Source organism: Gallinula chloropus (genome assembly GCF_964237585.1).
Source record: "Gallinula chloropus genome assembly, chromosome: 1".
Taxonomy (NCBI): Eukaryota; Metazoa; Chordata; class Aves; order Gruiformes; family Rallidae; genus Gallinula; species Gallinula chloropus.
In genome coordinates, this window is record NC_140085.1 from 124092404 (window position 1) to 124116177 (window position 23774).

Genomic DNA, 23774 nt, shown 5'->3' on the forward strand with positions numbered 1-23774 from the left:
CCCCAAAAGTTGAACCCCCCCCCTCTATCCCACAGCCATACAGTGACATAACCCTCCGTCGTGGTGCCCCCCGCCCCCCTCCCCCCTCCCGGCGCAGGCGGTGCGCTGGGAGCTGCCCAGTCATTCCTGCCCCGTGAGGGGCCATTTACTCGCTAATTGCTCCTCTCCTCATCGACCGCGCGCGGGGCGGGGGCGGGCCGGAGCCGCCGCCCCGGCGCTATTTCAGGGCGGGCGGCGCCGTGCCGCACCTGTCCCGTCCCGTCCTGGGCTCCTCCGGCTCTTTCCCTTCCCCAGCCCCGCGCTCCTCGGCCATGGCTGAGGCGGGACGCCCTGGCCCTGCCGCCTCTGCGGGGGATGAACCCGCCGGCGATGAGTTCCGCGATATCATCCGCAGCCGGTCAGGTAGGCTGCGCTCCTCGCGGCGGGCGCGGGGCTCGCCGGCGGGGCGGGCAGGTGGGGGGTCTTCCCCGGCGGGGCGGCAGCGAGGAGGGAGGCGGGCTAAGCCGGCACCGGCGGGGGGGTGGGAAGGGGGACGCGGGAGTGGCGGTGAGCGCTTCTGTGCGTGGTTTGGTTTCGGGTTTGTTTTTTTTTTTTAATGATTACTTTTATTAGCTCAACTTTTCCTTGCGCTGCGCGGCGTGTAAGGGCTTTGCCTGTGGGCTCGCTGGGCGAATCGTGCATCTCGGTGTGACAGGAGAGATGTTTGTGCCCCTCTCCCAACGCGGGAGTGCCGCCTTGAGCTCTTCCCCCCCACCCCCCCTCCCCTGGGTATCCCCTACCTCGGGCTGTGGTACGTGGTTAGGATGGTTGTGCCGCTGGTGTTAGCGGGGTAGGTCGTTAGAGCTGTAAATGGAAGCAGCTGTAAGGCTTCCCCGGGGGAGAAAGATAAAGTTTCAGGTGCCTGGGCTCTTTTTTTTTTTTTTGCTTAGTCTTGGAAAGAAACCAAACCCGTGGTAGTAAAGGTATTTATAGACCATTCAGCGTTTACTCATTTGCAGCGCAAGTGTGTGTGGAGCTACAAATTAAATTAACTCTTCTCGAAGGCGCTCTGCGTGCTTGCCCAACAAACAAGCCCTGGAATGATGGTGTTCTCGTGCGGTTAAATGGCTTGGGAGGGGGGAAGAATAATTGACTGTTGCACTCTATTTTTTTTTTCTCTTTTTTAAGAAAAAGCGGCGGAATGTTTGCCTTGTACTACGGAGTGATTAGAGCTGCTATGGGAAGTTTAATTTTGAAAGAGTTGGGATAGTAGCAAGCACAGCTCAGTTTTCTGTGGCAAATTCTTGTAAACGCTGGGTTTACTCCAGTGAAGATGCTCTCGCAGCAGTGCCTGGTACTTTCCCATTCAATTCTCAGTGGTGCAATTCCTGAAGATCTCTTGCTCTTACAGCAAAGTGTTTCTACTAACGTTACCAGTCTGCTGCGTTTCTCATACTAACTGCTTCTCCTTCAGCTTAGTGCTTAAAAGGCTGGGTATTGCTCCGGTGGGAACAGGAGGTGGTGGGGCTTGGTGGCTGTTGAGGTTTTCTTCCAAGACCTGCTTTTGGCTGTCATGCTATGGCTTTTAGCTAAGCTTCTGCAGCATGAGAAGAATGTGTGTGTGCAGGGGGAAAGCCTGGTGAACTGTCTCCATAGGCATTCCTGGTTAGCCTGGTTGTGTTCCCTCTTATAGCAGCACATGTTCCCCATTCTATATTTAGCTCACTTACGGTTTGGGGTGTGTGTGGAGGGAGGGCGGGGGTAACTGTGTGTAAAATGCAGGATGAGTACAATACGAAGAAAAGCACCCTTTATTTGAAGGATTGCCCTGTTAGTGTGTAATTATGTATTTAGGTAGTTGCTCGTTGGAGACGAGAGAACTTGAAGGTTGACAAAAATACCATCTTTGTGTCTGTGTGATATCCAGAATGTGAAGCTGCAATTAGTAATTTTACTTTTAGGTGCTTCCAACTCTGAACTGAGCACTTTCTTCCATTTTTTTAATTTTTTCTACAGCTAAGAATTATGCTCAATATTCAGTTGGATTTCCCATTTTACAAATTCATAAGTGAGAACAGACATTCTGAAAAGTTAGTCAGGAAATGTTACCTGTGCACTCCCTAATTATACCTTATATTCCCTGTTTCACAGGGAAAGTGTTTCAAAATCAACTTCAGTGGCAATGTTAGGTGTATGGTAATAAGTGTAAGATCTCAATTGGTGCTAAAATGTTTTTCCAGTTTCCTGCTATAATGTAATATTAGAATTTAGATGTTAGCAGTAGACATGGAGCAAACACTTGTGCCTAATTGGACACGGTTCCCTAGTCTATTCTCTACGATGAGAAAAACCGCACTGGTTTTGAGTTCATGGAATTGTCCCAGATGTCTATAAGCCTGAAGAGATGAGAATTTAATTTCCATGGTGATATTCATCACAGGTATATCTCTTTCTCTCCTCAATATACACCACAGTGAACCCTTACTCTTGCTTATCTTTCATTGTTATCATCTAACTTTGAAATGTATTGCTTAAAATCTGCCTATGGGTTTGAGGAGAAGTAATACATAATAAATTCACACAGCTGTTAGCACAAGTCAACAGAGAAGAACTTGGTGAGATGGTGTTTGCAAGCCTGAGGATAGGTTAATGTTGATTGGGGGATTTCTGTAACATTACCTAGGTAAGGAATTTCTGGAGCTGGGCTTCTCCGTTTGTTTGGAAATGTGTTCTCTGTGAGCAGCTCTGGATGGCAAGTTTTAGGAGGGCTCCTTTGGAGTGAAGTGCTGGCATAGTCTTCTTAACTTTAATGGTAAGGAGGCAAAATTGTTCTCAGTTGGCTTGTAGATCTGCACAAAGTATTTGATCCAGTAGGGAAGTTCTTGGTAAGGGAAAGTGAAGCTAGTGCGATAAGTCCTTGGAGATCCAGGGCATCAGATATTGCAGGAGCTTTCAAGAAGAATCTATTATACTTTTTCATTCTGTTTATACAAATATCATGCTTCAGAGGTCTGCTGCTTTCTAGTATAGTGTGGGGCAAAATTTTCCCCCACACTATAGATTGACAATACCTTATCCTTGGAAGGTGCAGGTTTTGTGTTCTCATGAAAGCAGAGAAAAGATAGAGTAGAACATGTTGATGTACTTGCCATGTAAAAGTTCTTCTATGCTAATATTTTTTTGAGGTCTTACTCAAAAGCTCAAAGCACCATTATGTGTTGGAAGTGTTCAAGGCCAGGTAGGATGGGGCTATAGACAACCTGGGCCAGTGGAGGGTGTTCCTGCCCATGGCAGGGGCTTGGAACTAGATGATCTTCAATGTTCCTTCCAACCCAAGTCATTCTATGATATCTGAATAAGGTGAATGGGCTGAAGAAGGCAGAATTAATCTGGACATTCTGCTGCCAATACTAGGTAAAATAATTGGAAAAATTTGAGTGTTCACTTTATGTTGTGACAATCTTAAAATTAAAGCTCATTAGCATAATTAAGGGAAAGTAAGCTCTGTCAAATACTCTATTAATTCTTTTTCTCAATAAAGTAGGCTCACTGTATTACAATGCAAAAATTAGTACTAGCAGTAAAATGTCTAGTAAACTGTTCAAAACCCACAAAACAGTTGTATCACAAAAGTTGCCACTGGGGAATTGTAATGGAATTGGGTTATCCCTGTTGCATCTCCATGGGGATAATTACTAGCTCCAATGCTAACTCATCATTTTTCATTTCCACTCATACAAAATGGCTTGGGTTGCCCGGGTGTTTGAAGAAGATTTGTGTTAAGTGCAGACTTCGGGAGTGGGGAATGTAAGCTGTGGTGCTGGAGAGAGGGACTGCACTGGGGAAGAATTCAGTGTTTGCTGCATGGCTCCATTCATCATGTGCTTGTAATGTGATGACCTAGGGAAATAGGTATAGTGAAGCTACTTTTGACTCTTACATATGATATGGTTGATTTGTTTAAAAAAAATCCATGAAAATGATATCCAAGGTGAATGCTTTTGAAGCTCAGCCAGTTATTTTTTAATCTCTTTTTTTTGAGAAGTTACAGAAGTGACTTTGCCCATGAACATCCTCACAAAGTAGAAAATCCTGGATGGCAAAGACCTAGAAGGGGAAAGCATCATAAAGAAAAAAGTGAAAGTTAACTAATTCAAATAAAAGCATGTTATCTTGAGCAGGAAAGATGGTTAACCTCTGGGGATATATCCTCCATCTCTAGAGGTGTTTTGATCCAGTATGTGGTACTTCTTTTTCAGCTGAGCTTTATTCAAATGTAAGTTACTGGATTCAACACTTAAGAACCTGTCATAAGTTATCAGTCTAGTCATCTGTCTCTTGGTCCCTTCTGGCCATAATGCTATTCATTTGTGAAGCTTCTCTTCATAGGAAGACACTTTCTACCTGGCCCTTCAGGTCAATGTTTGACATCTGAACTGGGCCTTCCCCAGATCCTATGGACTGTGATGCTCCTTGCTGGTGTGAGACTTAGGCTGAACATCTTCCTTTTGCCCTGTGTGGGAGCACTAGCAGTTCTTCAAATATCAGTGCTAGACTGGACTCCATCAGTGTCTCAGGGTGAGTGGGCTAAGATTGATCCAGACAATTGATAAGTTAGTACTGGCAAAAAAAGACAGTGTAAAACAACTGCAAATGTGAATGTGTTACAAGTTGGAGTTGTTTCCAAAACCATTATTAAACATGCCAGCTGAAGCTTGGGGAAATGGATGTTGCAGAGCTTAACAAACACTTTTTTTGAGAATCAGTTTCTCTGAAGGACATGTGGTTTCCATGGCCCAGAATTTTCCTGGCTATACAGTAAGATGCCACCTTCCAGTCTCAAATGCATTTGGATGCTTGCTTTGTTAAAAGAAGAATTGCTTTTAAAACCCAATGTAAATACAACTCCAGAGAGTGTTTTTATTGCATAGAAACAACTGTGTGCTATAAATACTAGTTCATTGATTTAATGAAGATTTAGTTTTTATTATTACTGTTGTAGAACTTAGTAACTGTAGTCATGATTAGCAACATAAAACCTGCTAATTTCTCCATGCACAGCCTTTAGAAAAAGGGCTTAAGACCTTATTTGTTCTTAACTTCTAGCAAAAAAATTATGCAGATCCAGAGCAAGCTGCTGTTATGACTTGATTACTTTTCTTAGAAGAGCGATTTGGCATTGTTCAAGGTTTGTGAGTAAGGGCTTGATCCTCTTTGTGTTTTTTCTTCTAAGTTGTGTGACTTGAGGATTTGACTAGAAAACTGTTATGATCTTTATGTACAGAATAAGTTAGGAAGTGTTTACCAAACATCCGTGATATATACTTGCTTTCCTTTTGTACTTGAACACCACTAAAATATAGAGATATGATGTATAGTGGTGATGCAGATAGCTAAATAGACATAGTGGTGGTTTTCCCTTCTTTCTCTCATTGTCTTTCCTCAATTTTATTGGAGCTCTTGGTATGTGTTCCAGACTGGATAACTTGAGTGGGCGCTTCTCCCCTTTTCCCTCAAACACCTCGAGAGGTGACAGTGTTCCCTGGGGTTTTCGGTGCAGAGGAACAGTGCAGACCTGTGCTCTGCCTGTTTTGCTGAATCCTGTGTTACAATCCTTTGCAGAGTGAGGTCTGGTAAATGTTTGCTGTATGTCTGATGGAAAACGAAGGAGTTGACAAATGGTTCAGCATGACAAAGTGTATGTGCTGTATCTGAGGTATGGTAGCTTGCTGATCTGGGGAACCTCATCTGTCAGCACACATCTGCTGGGCACCGTGGTGTGAGTGTGCTGGGACAAAGTGTTCGCTGTGCCCAAACACATGTGCTGCTTGTTGTCAGTGTCGAGCACTTCTGGGCAAGAAAAGTGATCTCTCATCTGAGTCTCTGAGCTTTAGTGGAATGCTTCTGTGGCTTTGCTACCTCAGCTGCAAAGAGCTGGATCCCCTTCAAAAAGGAAAGAAATACCTTCGTAGCTGTTGAAGATCTGACTGATGAATCACAGCTAGTGCTTTGCAGTAAAGAGACTTGTATGTGATATCTCTATTCCTGAAAGTGCAGCATGTGGGAAGAACTGTGGATCTTGTCCAAAACAGCTTTAGGGGCTGAGCCAAGCTACTATATGAGGGAAAGTACAGGGTCTATGGTCATAAAGCTTGTGCATGTGTTAAATATAACTTATTTATAGAAGCATTTTGCATACAAAACCTGGTTTTGCATGGATATAGTTTCATATCACTTAAAAACAACCTGTGATGGTAACTCTGAAACAGAATTAAACTGTGGAAATAAACTGTTGAGACACTTAATTCTTGGTCTTGCTTCTTCAGCCATGGCTTTGTTGGACACTTGTAGCTTGCAGAGCAATTGTAGGACAAAAGCTGCTGGTGATGCAGCAGCAATAACCTTCTGTTCATCCTGTTTCAGGACACAACTTGATGAGGCTAACAAGCAGAATGAAGTCAAGTGGACTTCTTCCTTGTTTATACACTTAGAAAGCATGAGGCCTGGTATGTTAAGAATTGCTGATCACTTGTGGCTTCTGTTAGTAATCTGTCACTTCAGTCTGGGCAGAACTGGAGAGGGACTGAAATCACTCCTAAAAGCATTACCAAAATGTTTCAGAGCTTCACTCCTGTTAAGCAGTAATATATATGAAATAAAAAAAACACCTCACTTTTGAGCAATGGCAAAAAGTCATCTAAGCAGCAGTTAAGATATTTAATAACTTGCTCTCTGAATATTTGAGTTGCTTGACTTCTGTTTACTGCTGCCTTGGCAACAATGTTTTTGTATGTTAAATTCTCATGCCTAAAATATAAATCTAAAGAAACATTGTATTTAAGTTGGCTTTAGAACAGCAACATCTGTAAACAACTATTTTCCTTAGATAAAAGCAGGTATGGGGGCTTTTCCTTGTGTATGACAGCTGAATCTGCCCTGTAGATTAGTACCCACGTTTTGAGATTAACTGTGAGACTTGTTGGACACTTAAAGGTAATGGATTTATCTCCATTAAAAGAGTCTCATGCAATTTGCACCTGGAATTGTGAGCTTAATCCAATGCTTTTGTCTCTCTTCTTTAAGGTATTGTCATTGGCTTGAATGAAGTGGTGACTTGTTTGTGGTCATCAGCAGTTGGTAAAAACCTCACCCTGTCATTAGTGACTTTGAAATATGAATGTCTAGCTTGAGAGCTATCAACCATGTGCCAATGTCTTGCTTCCTGGTGGTCACTGTTAAACATTTGATTACTTCAAATAAATACTACTTAGTTCTGAAGTTTGATGGGCATTGTGCTGTTTTGTGTAATCTAGAAGTATTGCCCTGCATTTCAAGGGTAGTTTCATGCTGTCTTTATCCTGTATTATTGATGTCAAGAGCACGATGCAATTGAGTAATGCTGCAGCATGCAGTCAGATACCATAAATAGTATTATCTACATAAAGTCTTGAAAGTGATTGCTCAGCTGCTTCTAAAGTGCACTTTGGCTTGGATATTGGATCCATATTTTGGAACACCCTTTAAAAATACAAATCTGTTTATTAGGCAGATAATATGCATACTGGTTAACAAATTATTGTTGTTGGTAAGACTAAATAGTAAAGAAATATATACTGAGGCAAGCTTATTTTTTGTTTGTAGCTCAAAAGCTTTTTGTACCTCTTGGTCAGTGATACATGTGGTCCTTATCAAGCAGGAAGTCTGCTGACGAAATTATTCAGGATGTCTGTCCTGACTAGTAATTTTTCTTTTCACCTTGTTGTACAAGGATAAAAAAATATAAATCAGACATTTCCCAAACCTTGTGTTCTATCTAAAATTAAGATAATGGAGTGAAGGAAGACCAGTAAAGAATGTGAATTAGTGAAGGCTTCCAGATGAGCTGTGGCCCTGAATAAGGTTGCTGCAGAGAATGTCTGGCATGGTTTTATTCACAAGGCAAGGCATATTTTAGGAAATAATACCTGACTCTTATCTCTGTGGTGTATTATACAAGCAATCACTGAAGTGAAACTGCTCTTTAGCTATGATTTCATGACTTGGTGATGTTAACTTTTTGCTAGATGGAGTCTGCCCTTTTCACTTTCTCTAATGCCAAGGAAAAATTGTTATTTTGATGTTTGAATTTATCAAGCTGCTTGCAAGTGGATTTATATGTCGTTTCAACTTTATGACACAAGATCAGCGGAAGTAGGCTAGCATAATAAAGGTTGTCTAATAAATTTATGTTCAGTAGCTTTTTTGTTCTTGATGGCCCCCATCTGCTGCAAAACATAGTCATGAACTGTCTTCAGCCTTGCAGGCTGCTTTTAAAGTGTGAAGCATAAATCTGTTACACCTATGACCTAAACCTATTTCTTTAGTCCCAAGTATGCCTTACAATTCTAGGGGCATCGTCTCTTTAGAATATCTAGCAAGCACATATGTTCCTGAGAAAAACTAGCAACTGGAAAAATATCTCCTATACAGCATTTTTGGTTTTATGTTTTTTTCCACACACAATAATTAGGCTAATTGAATTAGGCTCTGTGTGATCTTTCCCCTTTTATCTCAAGTGTAATGTTTTGCTGAAGACTAGAGGGGAATAGCTAAGGATTGGCAATATGCATTTGCAAAATATTAAATTCTTCAGCTGAATGCTAGCTGCCTCCTCAGATTTTCTGGCTGTTGGGAAAGTTGGATTGTGTGGAATTAAACAATAACTTCATGACCTTGTAACTCTAGAGAAGTCTGCCTGGTTACTGCTAGGCTGTAGCTTGACTGAAATGTTAGTGTGTGGAAAAAAACACTTGAGGACTTGCTGCTTGTTTGGGATGCTTTCCCCACGGGTTCCTGCACCCAGCAGATGGCTGAAGAACACTTCTGTGTGAGGAAACTTTCTGGTCTGCTTCCCAATCCATCTTGGACTTGCTAAATTTATGTTAATGCAGTCACATTTTTTTTCCCCTCCTCTCTGATGCTGATGGCCGGTGATAGCAATAGCAGCAGCAGTGTTGAAAGATGCCCTATCCTCTGGGGTGGCTGCTGGGTTGGCTATTGGCTTTTCATAGCTGTAAGGGTTGCCAGTAGTGCAGAAAAGAGCTATGAGTTGAGGTCTGGTAACACTGCAATGAAATATGCTACTTGCTCATCATCTGCACACTGACTCAGGACTATGCAACGTGGTTGTAACCTGAGGCTACATCTGTGGAGGTAGGCTCCTGCACTTCCAGGCTCTGAAAGTAATCACAAAAGAATTTGGTCCATTAGAGATAATTAGAGGAAACACCAATTACTAATTGGATATAATGTCCTACAGTAGAAGTTGCTAAAATTTGTCTGCCCCCTTGGGGAAAAAGATGAAAACTGTTTGAATGTAACCAGATGGGTAAGTGGCGATGCCCTTAGGCAGTGCTCTCCCTTCCAGCTGAGCAATCCCATCTCATCTTGTCTAGAATTATAATATTACAGGTTTCCACCAGTGTCCTGCTAAACAGAAAAGTGAGTCTGTGAAAGAAGTATGAGGTTAGTACTTGCATGGCAGAGTAGAAAATTAATTCATCACAATAGTTGCCGTTTGGTTGATGGTTAAACAGAGACATGGATAATACTGAAGCATTCTTCTTGCAAGACTGAGAAGTCAATTAAACCCCATGCAGCTGAGACGGATCCCTTTTCATAAAGATTTCTTTCAAGGCTCATGTGACTTCCTCGAGATAATAAATTTCCAATTGGGAATGGAATACCTAAGCCAGTTCCTAATACAAACTCCCTTAGGACATTTTGGGGAAGAATTAGCTACAGTAGTTTTTCACCCTTAGAAATTGGCTCAAAACAAAACAAAACAAAAAAATCCCTGACTCAAACTTATGTAAAATATTCTGCTGTAAAGTTCTTAGTGATGTGATATGTCAGGATTTCAATCATCTGTCGTGGGAAAGAGAAGGTACTGTGCATAGACTCATGACTACCACAGTCAAACCACTAATTCATATTCAAAACATAAGTGCTCACCAGGAAGAGTTTAAAGCTTCTGCAAATCAAGAATAGTTTTAAAAGCTCCAGAGCTTCAGTTTTATGGAAGCCCTGTACGTTTTGTGGCTAGACTTTTTTTAAAAAAATTGCTTAATTTATATTAAGGATATCTATCTCCTGTAGCTGTTGCAGTTTGAAAAAATAATTTTAAACAATGTACTTAACTTTTTTGAGATGATACATTTTCTAAGTTATAATTCTGAAAGGGGTGGTTTTGAAGAATGGATCTGCATAAAACTTGAAGTCTCAAGAATGAGGGAACTCAGGCTTTAGTTAAGTTTGGGATTACTTGCCAGTACATGCCATAACAGGGGCTGATGTGGAATGTTCTTAATATAAGTCTATAGAAAATCACTGAAACTTCAGTTTCTAAGTGGGGAAAAAAGACAGCCTCCTTTTTCTACAGACTAAGAGAACAACTAATTGAGTTTCATGGCCATAGCAGTGTGATATGTTGCAGTTCTGACTTTGCAGTGTTGATTAACTACTGTTAATCTGTTTGTAACAGAGTAAGATGGATGTGCATTATTTTTCAAATGTGTATGGCCATTCTCTGATTGAATCCAATTTGACTTCAATTCACTATTTGGTTGAAGCTAATCTCCTGAGCAGGCTTTCCACTCTCTTCAGAGGATGCTTCAGCAGATGCACCTGCCTCCAGGTCACAGATGCTACTACAGTGTACCACAGAGCTTGACTTAGAGTTCTGTCAATAAGGAATTGAGTGTTCTACCAGAAACTGATGAAACTCATTGGAGTTAGCAAAGCTTACAAGTAATGCTAGTGTGGTTACCAGCAGCCTGAGCTAGACAGTGTGCCAAAAATAGCATGATGCTGACTGGTACATCTGGAAACAGAATAGCATGTGAACAATATGGTATTGTACAAGAGAAAGTACAGATGTAGTACTACTTGGGCAATCAAAAGTTGTGGGTGCTTGAGTATCCTAGTAAAAGGGAAAGGCTTACTTGCTTGTTGCAAATGCTCTGGCTGTTGCTCCTTGCCAGAGGACTTCTAATAAAGGAGAGATGAAGCCTTAAAATAGACAAACGTATTCCCTGTGTCTAACACCATGAATGTGTAGCAGATAGTGCTGCTGTTGGAGTGCTGTATTAGCCTTAATAAAGTTCTGAAGCTATAACTGCTCAGTATTACTAGTATGGGTGTATCCTATGTGACTCTACCTAGACAGGTACGAAGCTTGTAAGCATAATATGTCAGAATCTTAGGCAATTGAGTGTGACTGGATGAAAGAATATGTATTTCTCTCACATGTCTCGGATGTGCAAGATATAGATGCATGCTGTCTGGGATAGAAAAGGGAAGTTCAATTTCACTACAAATTTCCTATTAAATATTTTCATGTAATTCAATTAGAATGCTGTTGGCAGTTTACAGAACACTTGTCAAAGCAAAGAACAACTTCGTGTGTTTTTATTTGCAGAAGTTAAAGTGTGAATTCATTTAAATCAGATTCTAAAACTGGAACGGGATTCAAACTCACTTTTTGCATAGTGTTCTACCTGTGTAGGAACTGACTTCACAGGTATTTGATGTGGACATAAGTATGACTGGTGTGAGAATATCCCTTTACAGGGTTGTTAACCAGATCAGATGGCCTTGACCTAACTTCAGTGCATATGCAGCTTACTTAATGAGGTGATGAACAAAGTACATAAATCTGAATACACTGAAAGGCAAAAGAAGCTGTGAGTTTTGGTCTGGGTATGATGATGCATGGGACTCTATTCCTTCACCCCTACCCTGATGGGGAGTTTGTTCTCTTATTGCTGTTTATAAGAACTTAAATTAAATTCACCTGTTTCTTCATTGAATATATTTGTCCAAAGATAGTCCATTCAAGCATGAACCAACAGACTTTGGAATCAATTACCAAAATCAGTAGAAAGTGCAGGTGGTGGAAATGTAATCTTTTCCTTTTATATAGGAAACATCTTTGTTTACTAATGAATGAACTCAAGGTCATATAGTGACTTCTGTAATTGACTTTATGTTTATCTCTGAGTAAACTTACTGATGCCAGAGGATCACATGCTTCAAAAACACAACACTGCTACTCAATGTGAGTTATTTTGTGCTGTTTCACAGCATATAGGCTATTTTATATGTGGTCTTGCCCTGTAATCCCTGGAGTAGGGTTCCAAGCTCCAGTGTTCAGTGAAATTCATTTGTTCTATTGACTCTACTGACCAGCATATCTGACTAAGATTTTTCCCAGAAGGAATAAAATCCAGTGATTTGACTTAGTGTAATCTTATACTCAGATGTATGTTTCACAGCAATAATTACGGTAGGCTCTTAACCAAGCAGACTTAATTTTCTTAGTTTACGAAAAAATAGTGCATATAATATTTAATGACTATAGCTTTCTTTTATAGAAATGCATCTTAATTAGAATTGATATTTTGGTGTTTTAAGACTGAGTTCACATACCAGTCAAAATAACTTAGACATGCTAGTTAATTACAATTAAAAAAACCAAATGCGAAGTCTCCCAAAACCAACAGCATATATCACTACAGAATGGTGAGTTTATCTTCCTTTAGTCAGGGTGAGGTTTACCTGTGATTCTAAGTCCATTAATACACTTTGAATACTAGACCATCAATTTTCTGATGGAGCAACTGGACCGTGCTGCTTTGCATAACAGAGGAAGCTCTGAGAAAAATTCATAGTGTCTTTAAATTATCTCAGCAAGTACTTTTATCAAAAAAGGATAAAGCTGTAATGAAATCATAGTTCAAAGGAAAAGCTGCAATAGCAACGTAGTTGAGTACCAGTTCAGCTGTTCTTTCTCTTCCTTTAAGCTGAAGTGTGCCAGTGGACTTTGAGGGAGTGCTTATACAAGATGCAAGTTGCCCTTTGTTAATACTGTGTTTATTGATCAGAATGTGCATATACATACTTGTTTCAATTTTGCCACGTAATTGTAACTCTTGTTAACCACAGAAAAATTGATTTATTGCTCCTCTTAGAGTAGCAGGATACATTATAAAGGCTTCCTGAATTTGACCATACTTTTTTCTGCGCATGTAGTATTTTGTAAATAGACACAATGTAGAAAGCCATAGCCCCAGGAGCTACCTTGGAGAAGTGTACCTGTGTATTCACACTCTGCATTCTGCAGGCCAGGCAGTACAGTAACCAAAACTAGGAAAAAATCTGCATCTATCTATGTAACCCTGGCATGGGCTGTTCTGAAATGGGGACTGAGGTATGTGAGAAAAGGTCCACAGTTTTTTAGCAGCATTTTCTCTCTGGATGCTGCTTTTTATCAGTGTTTATCTTCTGTCCTCTGGATGTAAGCTGTTGTACTGAGAAGAATATGCCATAGACAGAAAATGTGATGGTAACAGCACTAAGATGAGCGTGGGGAGCTATGTGTTGCTTCGGAAGTTGACACTTGTCTGTTAGTGAGGATTGAGGAAGTCCTGTGGGCTGTTCCTCCTCTCTGAAATAGGAAAAAAAAAAACCCAAAGCACTTGGGATAGCATTGTTGGAATGTGTATGTTTTGATGGCTTTTTCCCCATCATTACACTTCAACATCTGAAGTGCATTAACAGCTCTGTTACAGTACAATACAGTAAATAACTAGTTGTCTAGTAAACTGTAGAGGTGACAGCTTTTCCTCAAACATGGAAAAGATAGTACAGAAAATGGACTTTTCAGCAAGGCTTTCTTTCACCATTATCCTGGTGAGATGTTTGTGGGTTTTTCTTTATTTTGAGGCCCTGCCATCAAAATAATTTGGCTATACTGAACACCTGCTTTTTGTGAAGAATCTCACCCTTAAGCTAGTAGACCTGAAATAAAAATCAACCACTCTGTTACTTTTCGTTCTGTTCATAGTCAAAACTCTCCCCTCAGAATCTTGCCTTAAATGGGTTGGCAACCGAGGTAAAACATTCATGCCTTTAAAGATACTCTAGCAAATATTAGTAGTAATAACTCTTTTTGGGGGGGAAGGATGGAGCTGAAAGGATCAGTCTCATCTGAAGAACATGGTTAAATTCAGCATAAGTCTGTCCCTCATCCAGTTCTACACATAAGTGTCCTCTTAGTCATGTAGTATCTTCATGACTTTGACAAATTTTTATATAAGAGTATAGAGTAAGGGTTGTGGAGTTTGCAGTTCACAAACAAAAAGTGAACACTTTCAGAGAGAAAAATGGGAGTGGATTATGTGAGTGACCACCATGGCTGGAAAAAGATGTTGAAAAATTCCAAAGTGCGTGTGTAAGGTATAGCACTGTAACATGATGGGTTCCTTTGTACCATTTGAAGATTACACAAACTTGTAGGGTCCTGGATTTGACCCCTCAGAAAAAGAAGGGATGAAACTGTGCAGATGGATATTAGCCTACAGTATCCTGATACTCAGCAAAGGAGTATGTGGCTATAATTTAATTGTATAAAAATTGAAGAACATAATTCACCTTAGTTCAAGGAAGCCTCTGTAAATGAATATTTTATTTGCAGAACCACATCTCTTGCTATCAAGTTTCACAGCAGATTATGATACTAATCCTACTTAAATGATTATATAACCAATTAGTGGTAGGTGTTATCAAGTCACTGTAGCCTTGGAAGAGTTTAGTATTCAAGAAGCGCACTGTGGAGAAGGTTTGCATGGGAAGGAATGCAGACTAGAATCTTGGTTGTTTTCCTCTGGCTTTCTAATTTTGAAGTATGAAGTCATCTCTGTGTTGTTAAATTCATTGTCCAGCTACAGTTATATGGAACTTGGAAGCCTGGAATAAAAAGAATTTGTAGGTCCCAGTCCTATAGTCTGTATGCTAGAAGGTGGCTAGATATTTGCAAAAATGTTTTATTATCCTAGAAACAGCTATGCCAATTAGACAATCGAACTCTGTTTTAGTAGTAAGAGATGTTTAAAAAGACTAAAATCATGTAAATAACTGCATGGCATGGAAAATCAGATCCCTACTGCTCCATAACACAGTTCTTACCAGAAGAAACCAATACACTTCTGGTAGCAATTTGCAAGGGCATTAGGAATGGAAATATAAGTTTTGCAGTGTGAGAATACTCTGTGGAAAACAAGCTATCGAGCTGCTTCATTTTAGAAATAAATAATGTAGGTTGCTTGTGGTTGGCCTTTTGAGGAGTAACTGGCCTTTCTGAGATCATATAGAGCTGATATTTCATGAATGCTGCTTCAGTAACTGACATTATATTTATCTTAATTGAAGCTTGAAAGTAATTTGATTAAAGGATAAGGCTTTCTAAGGCTTATATTTACTGTTATATTCTCTTGTTGAGATTTGTGGAGTAAATATTAAAATGTCAGCATGCTGTAAGTGAAGCTCTTTGAGACCATTCCTTTAAAGCAAAAGATCTGATGCTCTTGGATTGTCAGATGGTTTGTATGTATGTAAAGTCTTTGAGTAAGTCCTTGAGTAATGAAAACCACCCAAAAACCCAGCAGACTCCCCCCTTTAATCCAGAGCTGCTGGAAGTGATCATTTTAAGGTTCTTGTACTTGCCTGTTCTCTGAAACTGTAAGAGACAGATCCAAATACTGCAGGTTAAATTCTGTTCCTGCATCTATAAAACTTGACTGGAATACAGGACTCCATCTTGGCAAGAAAAGGGGAATCACTCTACTATATATACTAGATTTGAAATTCTGTTGTTACTGTCTATTTTTAATCAGTTGGATTCAGATTATTTTAAGTTCCTTGCCATAATTTCTCAAGATACATGTGTTTAGTGTATACCTAACTTCTGGCAGTGATGAGATGGAGACCTCTCCTACCCACGGGACTACCAGTGCAGGTCAGATTTTGATGGCCAGATATCACCTGGGTTGTCTGGAGGCGTACACTGGGTCTGGCCAGACTAGAGTCAACCTCCCCAAGCAGCTAGCCCAGGGGAGCTGAGTCAGCCCAGGCTGTTACCACATCATCTGGTGTGGTGCAGTGCTCAGAGTTACTGTTGGGTCAGTAAGGTACTCTGTGTTGTCACTGGCTGTAAGTGAAACTTGCCATGGGCTGTTATTCTTCGCCTTTAACTGTGATTTTATCAGCAATCTGTCCTTATCCCAGCTTAGAAGTCCTGCTCTGCTTCTCCTTGGGAGCAAGTGAGGGGCCTGTGGTGGTCAGCTGCTGTTTGGGGCTGAACCACCACAAGGTGGTATAGGAATTAAGATTAGTATAGGAAAGGAGAGTTTCCCAGACCTGGGGCTGCTTTACAACTTTGTGCTTTCCAGCTACATTATCGACCCATTTGCATTCCCTTACAAGATATGTACTTTAGCATAGCAATACAAGCAGCTCAATTTTAATAGCTCTTGCTGGAAGAGGTTAAGAAAAGATATGGAAAAATCTATTCGTCTTTAGAAAGATTTCTTTTAAGTGCTTTTCCATAACAAGTTGTTTAAATATTTAATGTGGAGTAAACAAACAGATTCTTTTACAAGGAATATCTTCATTAAATACCTATCAAAACAGATGCATATATTTTATAACATGACAGTAGGATTGGAAGGTCCTCTTCTAAGGAAGAGAAAATGTATTCAATAAAGTGATTGGATAAGAGATGTATGTTTCTAGCTTGGAAGTTCTTTCTGAAGTGCTAATGGGGCTGTAGACCTCAAGCTTTGCTGTGTAGTATTTTAAATCTTCAAACTCCATGGGACACGTACCATAAGTTAGTGCACGTGCACAGGAGTTTGCACTGTGACTCTTCTCAGTCTTACATCTACATATGTGCACAAACAAATCTCATGAGAAATGTAATTCATAAGATAGTGAAATTCTGTAGGCTGCAAATTTTGGTAAGTGGCTGTTTTTTTCCTAGATTCATATCCCATATGTCTTTCTGCAAATCTGCTCTCTGCTCTTTTCCCTGAGCCTCTCTGACTCATGGGAGACTGATGGGGGATCCCTTTTGATTTACCATCTGTGCTGTATATTCTAACAAATCCCTGTTCATTAAAGGCTTGCCCACCCTCTTCTTCAATGCTATCTATCATGCACTTCCACGCAGTAGCTTGTTGCTATGCTACTGCTTGCCCTGAGTGGTGGTAGTTGTTCCCTGACGGGCAGTGATGGCCTCTGAGCTCTCACCTGATTGCTGGGTTATGTATTTTTGAAGTGCATGGTCACACACATCCATGGGACTCTGCTAACAGCTACAAGGTTAAGTCTCTCTGCTTATGATTTTTGCATAGCCAGTGCTGGATCTTGGGGTAGGGTGAACAGGAAGTTTCAAATGCTGTTAAAGGGAATTATTAAACTGTGAAAGCTCCAATGACGGCTTGTCTTAAGCCTCTGTACAAGTTGACTTCAAATTGGTTTGGGAATGCCTCTTTCTGGTCTATGAAACCTGTAAATATTGTGTTTCCCTCTAGACTGTGATCCCAGCTGGAGTGTATCTGTCCCTTCAGACACTGGCATCAGCCTGAATGCCATGTGATGTCAAGCCATTGGCTTTTATTTCAGAAGTACTTTATATCACTCCAGTCTGTTAATCCTTCAGAATCTGTTCTAACCACGAGAGAAATCTGTGGAGCAGTATGTTGTGGTACTGTGCACAAGCAGTGAAACTTGTCATGGATCATCTATAGGATTTTTTTCCTGTCAAAACTGCTTTGTACCCCCTCCCTCCTGGCTATCCATTACTGCACCTCTGGAGTCTAATCTCAGCCATGGAGAAAATGACTGAAAGAAGGTTTAAATAAAGTTCTCTACTGGAGTTAATGTTTTTATATCCACTAACTGAGTAGCTGGTCTCCTTGTTGACATGAAGGGAAATGTCATGAGGAAATGAATAGCAAGCCTCAGTAGTCATTCAGCACAGCAGCCCTGTGACAGAGAATGCTATGGGTGTTATAAGACCTTCGCTTATGTTCCTCCCAACCCTACTTCTTGTCCAAATTATACTTCCTCTACTAAAAAATAACTTCCTTAGTGTTGTGGTTTTTTCCCTATTAGGCTTGATTTCACACCTATTTATGACTTTTCTCCCTGCTTCCTCCCCTGCCTTGGAATGAGGGGGAGTGAAGTGTTGCCTTGTGCAAAATACAAATGGGATTGATGTCAAAAAATCCCATGATAATAGGGAGGACTTAAAATAGGTTTTTTCCTATAACTTCTGTATTTCAAAGACTTGTAATATTTTAAACTTAATGTTTTTCAAACCAGATTAACAGAATTTCCATTATGAACATATTAAATTAACTTAAAACTTGGGGGGTTATTCGAGCAGCTAATAGATGATAATACCTTCAAAGCTGGAAATTCACAAATAGTGAACAATCTACTGTTGCCAAGTGAGTGTTCAGTTGTGCCACTGATTCAATAGTACAGGCAGTCCTGAAAGTGAGGTTAACCTCATTCTTACTGACTGTTCTTTAGATTTTATGTAACTTCTACAAGACCACGAAAGATAATATTGTAAACAAATCCAGGCATTCAAGTGCTTGATAACAGTCTACTGAAAGCACTGTAGTTGAGACCTGGTACGTGTGTGTTTTATTGCATCGCTGTTCCTATTGTGGTAGCTTTGCTTAATTTAGATTTTGTGAGGGACTGTCCTACTGCTCATAGCTAATAACGTAGTAGTGGAAACTAAGTAAAATAAAAGATGCTGTCCTCAAGTCTATGCCACTGACAATGAGGATCACTATCAAGACAACACATCAATATGATGTTGTTGGCAGCACACATTATCCTTGCAAAATGAAGGAGATTTACTTTCTTCTGTGTGCTTTGCATGAGGTTGGAAATACCTTTTCAAATGAAATACTAAATCTAGGGTTTTCCTACTTGTAAAATCACCTCGGTTGGGGCTGTATTGGGTGTTTAACTGTTAGCATGAAGCAAAATTATTAGACTCTAGAGGTCAGAAATGAGGCCCAAAAAGCATGAGAAATGCAAAAATAGAATTTAAATATGTATTTTCAGACTATCTAAATGCAACATACAGCACATCTGATACTGGTTTTAGCTAGATTGAAATTTTTAATTCTGTACACCAGTAGTTACTGGCATTTTGAAGGAGAAAGCAAGCCTTGAGTTCAAGCTGTCAGTCTCAAGGAAAGCACAAAAACATCTGGTCATGTTTATCTATCATTAGCCACCACATTTCAAGTTGTTACACATCACAGAATTATAGAACGGTTTGGTTTGGAAGGGACCTCTGAAAATCTACTCCAACCTCCCTGCCAAAGCAGGATTACTTAGAGCATGTTACATGGGATCATGTCCAGGTTGGTTTTGAGTATCTCCAGAGAAGGAGATGCCTGATTCAATGATACTTCACTCTGAAACCTCTGTGGGCAGCCTGTTCCTCTCTGTCACTGAGTAAAGAAGTTTCTTATGTTTAGATGGAACTTGCTGTGTTGTGGTTTGTGCCTGTTGCCCCTTGTCCTGCCCCTGGGCTCCACTGAAAGTCTTGCCCCTTCCTCTTGACACTCACTTGTAAAGATTAATGATTCTTCTCTCTCTGCTCTTCTCCAGAATATTAACTGTCCTATCTCAGCTTTTCCTTATGAAACATGCTCCAGCCACCTCATCCTTGTAGTCTTCTGCTAGACTTCAGCTGGTAGTTCCTTTTTTTGAACTGGGGAGCCCAGAACTAGACACAAGTCCAGGTGTGGCCTCAAAAGGGCAGGGTATATATAAGTAGAACACCCCTCGACCTGCTGGCTACATTCTTGCTGCACCCCAGGCCACCGTTGGCTGCCTTGGTCAGAAGAGGGCATTGTTGGATTATGCTTAACCAGGACTCCCAGGTCCTTCTCTGTAGAGCTGCTTCCCAGTATATCAACTCTTCACCTCTACTGGTGCCTGGGGTTATTCCTTCTTAAGTGCAGGATTTTACACTTGACCTTGTTGAAATTCATGTGGCTCCTCTCTACCCAACTTGCTAGGCTGTCCAGGGCTTCTGATGGATCAGTCACTCCTTCCTTGCACTTGACTTTGAAATGCTAGTCATAAGAGGGTAATTCTTTCCAGTTAACATCAAAACCTCAGCTCTGCTGTCTCTTGTAGATGGTGGTCATACCCTCCTTGCTCTCTTCAGGGCATCACATTCACCCTAGCTTTTGTAAATGTTTCTCAGGGGCAAGGGAAGTACTGGTCCTATCTTCTGGATCTCAGGACCATGTGCAGACCCACTGGCAGGGCAGTGGATCATTTGGCCCCTCCCTGCTGCTTCTGCCTGGCTTTCTGCAGGGGGTGGGCTAGCTGTTCTTCCAGATCCTGAGTAGAAGTCACATGTATCATTAAGCTTTGATATTTTACACATTTTTTTGGATTATGTTAATATTTATGAAGTACTTTCTATTCAGAAGTTAGGACACCACAAAACACCTTTGGGAGCCGCTGTGCTACCTTGCCTTATAGATGAGAAACTAAATTGATTTGCCAAAGGCCATGCAAAGTCTCAAAGGGAACCAGAATATAACATGGATCCATCAAAGGGTCCTTTTACCTTCCCACTAATCTTTCTGCTTTAGACATAATAGCAGGAACATTGGAAACATAATATTGGTAAGAACTGTAACCATTAAAAAATAATGCAAATAGAAACCTTTTTTTTCTGATGCAATTACAACATGAAGAGACTGCAAGAAAGCACTGTACAGTGGCTTCCTTTCTATTAGTAAATTAATGCCTCAGCCATGCTATCTGACTGCCTGCCAACTGAATTTTGCTTAATGTTGAATGAGCCTGAAGCAGAGATAGTGGGTCCTGTGCCAGTGGTGAAGCCAGCTTGATTCTGCAACTGTTTTTCATTTTGTTTCAGCAGTTTTGTCCAAAACAGTCTGCCTATGGCACTGGACCTAGAAATGAGATGTTTGAATATGATCCCACCTACACACAGTAGGAACTGATTTTCAGTATTTGTGTTGCTAGGCTTTGACAGGTTCTCATAGAGGAAGGAAACAACTTCATCTGATGGGCAGAGAGAAAGCATCCCTTGTATTTATTTCTCAGGGATGAGGACCCAAACTACAATGAAGAAACAAGTATAATTGGTTTGAAAGTAAAAGTTTTGTTCCTTTGAGCTACCTCTTTGGTGCATTGGATCAGTGTTTAGCCTCTTGCAACTGAGGTAGGTTTTACAAACAAAACAGACATTATAGGCACTGCTTGAAACATGAACTGTTTTCTCCAGAAGCATCACTGCTAGTTTCAAAACTGATTCTATGGTTCTACTGTTTTCAGCAGACATGGGACATCAGCAGTCTAAAAATGAGCTGTTTTGGTGAGAAATGCTAGATCTATAATCATAGAATCATAGGATTGCCTGGGTTGGAAGGGACCCCAGGGATCATAGAGCTCCAACCCCCTACCACAGGCAGGGCCACCAACATCCAGGTCTGGATCTACACAAGATTGCCCAGGGCCCCATCCAACCTGATCTTGAACACTTCCAGGGACGGGGCATCCACCACCTCTCTGGGCAGCCTGTTCCAGCACCTCACCACTCTCTCTGTAAAAAACTTCCCCCTAATATCTAATCTAAACCTTCCCTCCTTTAGCTTTAATCCATTCCTCTTGTCCTGCCAGTGTCTACCCTTTCAAAAAGTCTATTCCCCTCCCTTGGGATACTGGAAGGCTGCAATGAGGTCGCCCTGCCGCCTTCTCTTCTCCAGGCTGAACAAGCCCAGCTCCTTCAGCCTCTCTTCTTGTAAGGGAGGTGCTCCAGCCCGGTAATGATGCATTACTGATATGCTTTCCCATTAAGTACTCTGCAATCACATTGTGTTAGCATAGTAGAGCTTTATTGCAGTGTTTTACAGCACCTAAAGCGTGACACATACCTGTGATAGAATGAATGTAAAAGACTTCTTACAGTGCGGTGCTTCCATAGGCTTACGTCAGTGCAGTGTTGCCTTTGTTGTTAAATCAGTGTTGCCCAGGATTTACAGCCTATGTTAGAGTGTTTTAGATCAAGACTCATTTGTTAGCCATATGAAAAGCACAGAAGCTTGCTTCATAGCTTTTCCAGTGTTCTTCCAGTTGCTGTTAATAGATGTAGTTTTTACAAAGGCCAAAATCCTTACTGAGCATTCAACAAGGCACTGAAATACGTTGTCATAGTGCTCCTGTGATTATCTTGCAAAGATTTCTCCAAGTTTTCCTTCGAGACTCCTAATAATGGCCTGTGTTTCCAAATCAAGATGCAGGAATAAACACAACTTAGTGCTAGTGAGCTTACTTGAGCAAAATGGCACAGGTGCCTCTGCATGTCTTAAATGCTTGTAGGTGCATTGGCTCTTGAGAATTTTAGATCATAGTGAGTGGGTTTTGGGTGGCTGGTCTTCCCTTGCTGGGCATGAGAGTTGTGAATTGTGAATTATTTCACTGGGCATGTGACCCACAAGAGGTGGCTTTGCTGGTTTGCTGTTCCCAAAGCCCTTCTTGCCAGGTTTCTCACCCAAAGTGTACTGAAATCTCAGCTGAACAAACCAGAGTTGCGGGTGATGTGGATGCTCTCGGAAGCTGCAATGTAACATAAGTAAAGGCAGTAGGCTGCCAATTTGCTAATGTCAGGTGGTGTGAAACCCCTTCATCTGGGTACCCTGTATTTGGGTATAGGAAATCCAAGTCACAAGACCTGTGACATGTATTAATATAGCAAAACAGATTGATAGATTGATGTTGGCATGCCTCTCAGCCGCCAGCTGCCTTGTAATGACTTGCCCAGCTGTGATACAAGTAGGAATAATTTCTAGGCTTTAGCTTTAATTTTAGTTCTTATTTATGTTTTGGTAATGCTTTATTTCATGGTTTGTTTCATAGTTCTTAGCATTCCTAAATACTTTGAAATAGCTTTTTAGACTGAATAGAAGATATCTGAGATATCTTAAAGGTTTGACCACTGGTCAATGATAGTAGATACCAGATCAAGGGTGAAAAAAAGATTCCACAAACAGATCCCTTTATTGCTTAACCCATGCTAGAGCTTTCTGAAGACACTCATGACTGGTAATGAACTGAGGCCAGTGAAGTACATGTGCTGATTTCCTCTAGGTCTGTTACCATCTCTGTACACTGTGCATATTTAGGATGCGGTGCTGTCACTAGTGTGCTGATGCTATCCTGTGGTTATTGTAGCCAAAACCACTAACAAGCCCTACTAGTACCCACTCCACCTGAGTGGGAGCTGAGCTGAGGGTTGCTGGCAGCTGAGCCATCTGTTCCAACGTTTAACCAGCTTCTCTCTCCAAACTTTGTGCTGTTGCACAACTAAACTGTTATTAAGTGGGGAATCAGTGCAGCACAAACATCGTACAGGGATAACTTTAATAGCTTCTAGTTGTGATCTGTGTCCCTACTCCTGCACTTTGAGATGCCTCAACTTCAAAGGTGTTCAGGCAAATGTGACTGTTGGTCAGGCAAGTGACTGAGAGCAAGGTGGGCAGAGCTGGGAGAAGAGTTGGCATTGTGTCTGTTTGCAGGGAAAGGAAAGGTGCTTCCTACTTAGCTGCTATTTCAGTCCACAGTTCCTCAGTGGTTGTAGCCAGGACCAAGTTTGATATTTTTTGGGGGTGTGTGTGTGTATTCCATTGTCCTGGGAAGTACAGAGGAGTGGAGACTGGCTTGATAGGGGCAAACATGTAGTTGTGAACAGCTGAACAGCTGCAGCTTGCCATAACTGGCAGAAGGTTTTTTCTACTGCACAGTCTTCAACTTTTCCCAGTTAAAGAAATGAGCTAGAGCTCTTGGTGTGTGGGGAAAACTTGGTTATCTATAGGGATTAAAAAAAATAAAATTGTGGT

At 41.0% G+C, this 23774-nt stretch overlaps 1 protein-coding gene across 2 annotated transcripts in view; it reads left to right on the forward strand.

Annotated features, from left to right (window-relative positions):
• Positions 1–311: 311 nt before the first annotated feature.
• DMD (dystrophin) overlaps positions 312–23774 on the forward strand; it is a gene marked incomplete at its 5' end in the record, with an annotated part of 1290802 nt that continues 1267339 nt past the window's right edge. For both annotated transcript variants that reach the window (XM_084279200.1, XM_084279202.1), the window contains one exon: positions 312–402. In XM_084279200.1, coding sequence (XP_084135326.1) covers positions 312–402 — 91 coding nt within the window. The remainder of the gene's footprint in view (positions 403–23774) is intronic.